This window comes from Serinus canaria, chromosome 7 (assembly GCF_022539315.1).
Source record: "Serinus canaria isolate serCan28SL12 chromosome 7, serCan2020, whole genome shotgun sequence".
Lineage (NCBI taxonomy): Eukaryota > Metazoa > Chordata > Aves > Passeriformes > Fringillidae > Serinus > Serinus canaria.
The window spans coordinates 21345324-21352102 of NC_066321.1; the positions used below are offsets into that span (position 1 = coordinate 21345324).

Here is a 6779-nt window from a genome sequence, read left to right on the forward strand (position 1 = left end):
GCCCTCCCCGCCGATCCCGCGCCCCTCAGTAGCGGGGCGGTCAGCAATAAAAAAATAGACAGAACTTTTTGGCCGAACGCGGGGGCACCCCCCGCCCCGACACCCCCCATCCCCCCGCGACTCCCTCTACAAAACACCCCGGGCTCGGGCCGGGGTAGTTATCTGGTGAGCGGCGCCTCCTCCCGCTGGTCCGGCGAGGCCACCGCGGCCTTGCTGAGCACGGCGGCCGAGTAGGGCAGGAAGCCGCTCTCGGAGCGCTGCCCCGCCGCCGTGCACGGGAAATCGGCGGCCGCGCCGCCCCGAGAGCCCAGAGCCGAGGCCGCCGCCGCTGCCGCAGCCGCCGTCTGGCTGCTGTGGCAGCTGAGGCAGGAGCAGGGCGCCGAGCCCCCCGGAGGCCCCGAGCCCGCCGCCGCCGCTGCCGCCGCCGCCGCAGCCGCCGCTGCCGAGGCGGCCGCGCTGCTGTTGAGGCCGGCGGCGGCCGGCGTCTGGTAGAGGCCGGGGTGTCGGAAACTGCAGAGCAGCTCCGGGCGGGAGTAGGGGTGCGAGAGGGCGCGGAAAGTGTCCAGCGGGCGGATGGAGGTGGCGAAGGGCGCGGCGGCGGCCCCCGAGGCAGCGGCGGCGGCGGCGGCGGCCGTGACCCCGACGTGCGGGTAGTAGTGGAGCGGGACGTGGGAGTGGAAAGGGTAGGGCAGACTGCCCGTGGCCGCCGCGTGGGTCATCATGTAGGTGTAGAAGCTGGGGTCGGCCGGGTGGGGCCAGGACATGGCCAGGCGCTGCCGCTTGTCCTTCATCCGCCGGTTCTGGAACCACACCTGCGGGGATACAAGCACAGCGCGGCCTCAGCTCCGCTCCACTCCGCGCCCCGCCGCACCCGTTCCCGCGGCGCCGGCCGGCACCCACCAGAACACATTGCCAAGGCTTCTAGGCGACCCCTCTCCCTCCCGGAGCAATCTCCCGTGACCTTGCCCGAGGGGAGCGGTGGGTATGTCCCTCCCTCTACTCGAGAAGGACCCCTTCGATCCGAATAAATATTTCCTTTCAAATCGTGCCGTCCTCCCCACTCAGGACTCTGTCTTCAGGGTACTGATGCTCATTCATTCCCCCTACGTTTATTCTCTCCCCTCTTCGCTGTAGGAAATAGGCTAACGGGGTAAAAACTGACGAGGAAAATAAAAACAACAGTAATGACAATAACTCTTTTAAAAGCAAATGAAAAGTGTTGGATGCAGAAAAGCAAACGAGCACGAGTGGTGCTCATAGCTGTGGGCCCCGCGAGTCCTTCAGCTGGAGAGCCCAGCCTGCCGCGGCCCGGGATGCTCGGGGCAGCCGCGGCTCGGTGGGGCGCGGAACGCCGCGTACCTTTATGGTGGTTTCGGGGAGATTGAGGGCGGCGGCCAGCTCGCAGCGCCGCGGCCGCGACACGTAGTTCTCGCGGTAAAACTCCTTCTCCAGGCGGGCGATCTGCTCCCGGGTGAAGGCGGTGCGGTAGCGGCGCACCTGGTCGGCCCCCGCCGCCGAGCCGCCCAGCGCGCCGCCGCTGTGCAGGCTGCCGATGCCGGCGGCGGGGGCGGCCGGGGCGGCGGCGGCGCTGGGCGTCGGGCTGCTCTCCGCGTAGCCTGCGGGGCGAGGGCACGGTGGTGAGAGCGGGAGTCTCGGTGGCCCCCCAATCCTCCCGGCCAGGCCGGACAGGGCCCGCTACGCCCGTGCTCAAGGCCAGCTGTCATTCTTACAAATCCCTGCCTCTAACAGAATCGATAAATTTGGATTTGGAGGTTGTTTGTTGGTTATTGTTTGGTTGGTTGGTTGGTTTGGGGTTTTTTAATCCTTCGTTTATTTTCGGATGGGGCGGGCTTGGACACTGCAGGGCAGCCGAGCTCAGAGGAGAGCGGGCGAGGGCGCGGGCCGTGGCTCGGGGCCCGGGCTCGGCGCTAGCCTGTTCCCCTTCGACTGCCGTTCTTTAGTTTCGTTTGAGACATACAAAATAAAAGCAGCCATAAAACCCCCCCCTTTTTTTTTTCTCTAGGGTTACGTCGAGCATCCCTTCCTTTCTCTGGCACATTTGACGAAAAAGGCATGCACTCTGGCGCCTCGGAAATCCACCGTTCATCTCCCTAGACCTCCCCAATAATAACAACCTCCACCTCCTGCAATAGTAACAACCACCGTCCACCAGTCCACCACCGTGCCCCGCTAAGAACGGGGAACGGGGGCCAGGCTGTTTCAAAACGCCTCTTACAAGCAGAGGAAAAGGTAACAATGCCAAATTAGCCCGAGGTGGACACAGACAGCACGTTGCATATACACAGAGAAGGACACACATAGTCAAATGCGGGCAGTTTCCTCGCATTCCCCCCTCTCTCTCTCTCTAATTTAATCTATGTATATACACTCATATACAGCTCAAGAGAGACCGAGAGCTCCAAGAGAGCGGAGAAATACACGGAGAAAGCTTTGCCTAAATATAGGTGGGTGGATATTTGTGCCCACCTATATTCTGGATATATATCTACATATCAATGGATTTGGGCATGCACACACACACACACACGAAGCCACCGGCACAGGAGCTGCCCGGACAGTGAGTCTCGGCTATTGGGGTAGAGCAGTAATTGTAATAATATTTTACAGCCTGGAGCTCTGTCTTCGCAGAAGAGAGAGCGCCGATGCAGAGGCCGGCAACTTTGGCGGTGGCAGTGGGTTTCCTCTGGTTTTTAAAGCCGGTTGGCAAAGCGCGGGGCTTAGATGAAGATGATAAAGGAAGAGTTACCTTTGTTACTGTTTTCCTTCAGCTGGGAGGAAGTCAGGCTGGCCGGGGAGCGGAGCGCGGAGCAGCCCACCTCCACATCACTGTTCATATCTGCCTCTTGAGCAACTTCGGAATAAAGGCTGATTTTCTTCCTGCTTTCCGACGGCGGGATTTCGGAGGAGACAGTGCTTTCACTGCTCGGATGCTGGAGATTGAATAAAGTGTCTATTTCAAATTTGCCTTTGGCGGAGATGTCCCCTATAGCGCTGTGCAGGGAGGCGGCAGTCAGTCTCGGGCTGAGGCGACCACTGTGCGGAGAATTTTCAAGGGCCTCCAACACCGCATTTCCAGCTGAGTCTGACAAATTCGAGAGCCTTTTGCCAGCTGTAGGGCTGTGCAGCCCTCTCTCCATCAGGATCATCTCTTTTCTTATTCTTTCCATCATCTCAGCTTTATAAAAAATGTCAAAGTTGCAGGGCTGGTCCTGTACTAATGATGAGCTGCAGCAGGGGCTAATTCACATTCAGCCCGGCAAGTGTCTCTAAATATTATTATCTGTTTTTGAGGGAGGTGTAAAAATTGTGGGATGCCAAAGCGAGGGAATGACTGGTCAAAATGACCCATACATCCTTTCTAGCCCGAAATGTCATTCATCAAAAAGTGGTGCTCGTCATTAAGGTACGAATGACGCTGTTCGAATAATCATTTATTGTAACAGGTTTATAAGCAAATAAATACAAGCTCCTGTCAGTGGATAATGAAGGCGGCTTCAGAGCAGACAAATATATCCAGGTGGAAAGAAAGAAAGACAAGAAGTGAGGAGTAAAGCTCCTGTCCTTAGCTTGATCAGATCCTGCTTGAATTGCTCTGGGGTTTGGCCTCTGGGGTGGAATTGACAGTCTGATTAATAAAATGAGCTGTGCAACATTTCCCCCTTCATTTAGGTGCATCATTATGCTCTGATTTTTGTTTTGTTGCCTTTTAGGTCCTAATGATGCAGCTTCTTTCTCATTTGTCCTCGGACAGAACTACATGCTAAATATTAGATAATACTTTCCTTTATTATTATTTCTGAGGCGAATTTTAGATCACAAGGCAAGGAAATGCTCAATAGGACCAGAGGATCGAGAAGCTCCTGCCGCTGATATCTCTTTACTTTTCCCTCCCATTTCCAGACCACTTTAGTACTTTTATTTAGGAATTTACACTGACACCCCCACGCACCCCCTCACACACGCAATCCTTATGCCCAGACTTTACAAGTTCGCTGCCCAGATTCAAGTGTACCTACAGTAGCTACCTGGAGATTAAAATATTTGTTACAATGTACTATATTACAACTCTATTATCTTTGTCTTCTTTGCGTCCTTAAATATGATCTCATTTTTACTTTCTATAATCCTGCTTATCGACGAAGCTAGCCCGGGATTTTTCTTCCCTCTGGGAAAATACTGACTGTTTTATGGTAAGATAGGGGAAGGAAATAACTGGAGAACATTAAATACATTCGTGATTTAAAACACTCCGTGGGCATCCATTTCATTCTCCCGGCAGGTTTCACTCCAGCCCTTTGCTTCTCTTCTCCCCACCACCAATAAAACCTAAGTGTTTGAAAATTAAAAAGCAATCATAGAATTAAATGATGGATGGGGATTATTGCCTACAGGCTCCGACCTATCAGAAACATCACCTTAACACCCTCTCTCCAAAGTTACCTGTGGCTCAGTTAGCTCATCCCTCTGCTCTTTGCCGCTGCCGCGGGACGAAGCGTGGCCGCGCTGCTGGAGACACGGGCTGCCGCGCTCGGCAGACGTGACAGTCGGAAAGTCTCCCTTCAGTGGTAACTTTGCTAGTAATAATGACGCTGATGGCAACCATTTAAACGAAGATAAATCCTTTGTCGTTAGCATCTCTGAAGTGCGCTTCGATAGCTGCCCAACCTTTTTTCTCGCCGTGGTTTTTTTTCACCTACATCATCTAATGTTTAGACCCTGGGAATACGAGTTTCATCTCCCGGAGAAACACCCGAATGTTTCCTGTGATTAAAAGCGGGTTTGACTTCTTTCTTTCTTTTTTTTTTTTAATTTTTTTTTTTTTTTTTTTTTTAACGAGAGCTGTTCCTGCTAATCTTGGTCACACGCATCTCCTAAGTTCTTGTGCTCTTGCGCATGATTCATAGTTCGAAAATGGGATACTTGTCAGATTTTTTTTTCAATAGCCTGTTAAAGTCCCCCTAAACATTCCACCAAATATTTAAGAAACATTCTAGGCGTTGTTTGCAAAATACAGCTTTCTATTAATGAGAGTTTTATGTCAGCCCTTTGAAATGTGAATTTAGACTGCAGCGTGGTGTCCTGTGTTTTACAGCTCCCAAACCAGACAAGAGTAAATGTCAACTTTTCCTTGCCCGCAGGCGCGGCGGAGGAGCGGGCGGATGCGGAGGGGAGAGGAGCGGTGACACCCCGCGGGGTCCCGGCCGGGCCGGAGCTGCGGCTCCGCGGGGCGCTCCCGGAGGCACGGTGCGAGTCCCCGGGGCGCCCCCGCCGAGCGCGCCCGGCCCACGGCCCGCCGGCGGCAGCTGCACCGCCCCGCCCCGCCCGGGGCTCCCGCAGCCCCTCGCTTCCCCGCCATGCCCGGCTCCGCAGCAGGCGGCGGCGCGGCCGCCGGTCCCGGCGGGGCGGAGGCGGAGCGGAAACCTGCGGCAGGGTTTATTGCTGTCGTTTGGCGCCCTCGTCTGTTTTCTTACATGCTGTAACGCGGCAAGCATCTTTCCCCCTGCTCTCTGGAAAACCGCAGCCGAGATACCACATCTCGGAGGCGATCGTATGTGCACGCCACCAGAACCGGCACAGCTTTAGACTCAAAAAATGTTACTGCACCACTAAAAAGGAGAGAACGTGTTTTATGTTATTTGGAGCGGATGAAAAAGACTATGTGAAAAGCCCCAATGTGAGAAAAATAAGTTACACTCAAGTGTGGCTATGAATGATCTTTACTAGGGTTATATTTTGCACCTTTTAAATAATACTGATTCCTTAGGTTATGTACGGAGTATCTTAAAATGCAGCTAGATTCATATGCAAGGGTTGTAAAATGTTATACCAGACGTTAATAATCTTCCACTAGGTAGAGGTGAGGTTACAAAACTGTTCCCTGCAATGCAGTTAATGAGTTCACCCCTGACCGTCAACCCCCTAACAAACCAGTTGTCTGCTGTTTAAAATCCCAGAAAAGTAGAGGTATTTACTGCACTGATATTTATCTCTTTGCTTGATGTTTGTGTGTGTCAGGGAAGTTTCTATTTTGGTATTTTGGGATTGTTGTTTTGTTTAGCTTTTTTTTTTTTTTTTTTTTTTTTTATTGTTGCTTTCTTTTTCTTTGGTGGTGTTCCGTGGGGGTTTTTGTTTGGTTGTTAGGGTTTTTTCCCAAAAAGAATAGCAGCTCCTACAAAAATTTTCCGAATGTTTGTAGTTGTTCAAAATCAATAGCTAAGCCTGAAAAACCACGGACATTGAGGGGACATTAGTGGGCAAAGAAGGAGGAAGTTACAGAGACGGCCGAGAAACTGCCGAAATATGTGAGCTTTTGTTAGACTCTGTTTACTCAGTTGTTCTTCTAAGTTTAAATAGCTGCTTAGGCCTTTGGCCAGATTTTTACCTTGAAAGTTATTGCTGGAGGCATCAAAGAATATTTCAGTACTCATTTATTAAATCTTACCCGGGGAAAAGGGGTCATGTAGTTTAATTGAAACGAAGTTTGTATTAAATGAGACAAGCATCTCAGGCAACTTTTCCCGAGTCGGAGCGTTCTTGGGAAGACGAGCGGCAATATTTGCTTCCTATCCCGGGGAAGGGCCCCAGGGCAGCGCGCAGGGGACATCCGCGGTAGCGCAGTGTCTCCGGGACGCGGCCCTCGGGGTGGGAGAAGGCGGCGGTGCGGTGGCCGTGGGAAGTGCGGGGACGCGGGGAGCCGGTCCCGGGGGCCGCTCCGAGGGACCCGCGGCGCTGGGGGCGCGCTCCGCCCGCGGCGGCAC

At 53.4% G+C, this 6779-nt stretch overlaps 1 protein-coding gene across 1 annotated transcript; it reads right to left on the reverse strand.

Moving 5' to 3' along the window:
* Positions 1-158: 158 nt before the first annotated feature.
* Positions 159-3191, reverse strand: EVX2 (even-skipped homeobox 2). The gene is made up of 3 exons (XM_050977022.1): positions 2768-3191; positions 1360-1616; positions 159-812 (listed from the first exon to the last, which is right to left on the reverse strand). The coding sequence occupies exons 1-3, from the start codon at positions 3189-3191 to the stop codon at positions 159-161; spliced, it is 1335 nt and encodes a 444-aa protein (XP_050832979.1).
* Positions 3192-6779: the final 3588 nt, after the last annotated feature.

What these genes read in the sequence shown, in the direction of transcription:
- EVX2 (XM_050977022.1), bottom strand. Translation starts at nt 3,191, where the DNA reads ATGATGGAAAGAATAAGAAAAGAGATGATCCTGATGGAGAGAGGGCTG. An exon ending in GAAGGAAAACAGTAACAAAG is followed by an intron (nt 1,617 to 2,767) that starts GTAACTCTTCCT and finishes CTCGCCCCGCAG; the next exon opens with GCTACGCGGAGAGCAGCCCG. An exon ending in TCCCCGAAACCACCATAAAG is followed by an intron (nt 813 to 1,359) that starts GTACGCGGCGTT and finishes GTATCCCCGCAG; the next exon opens with GTGTGGTTCCAGAACCGGCG.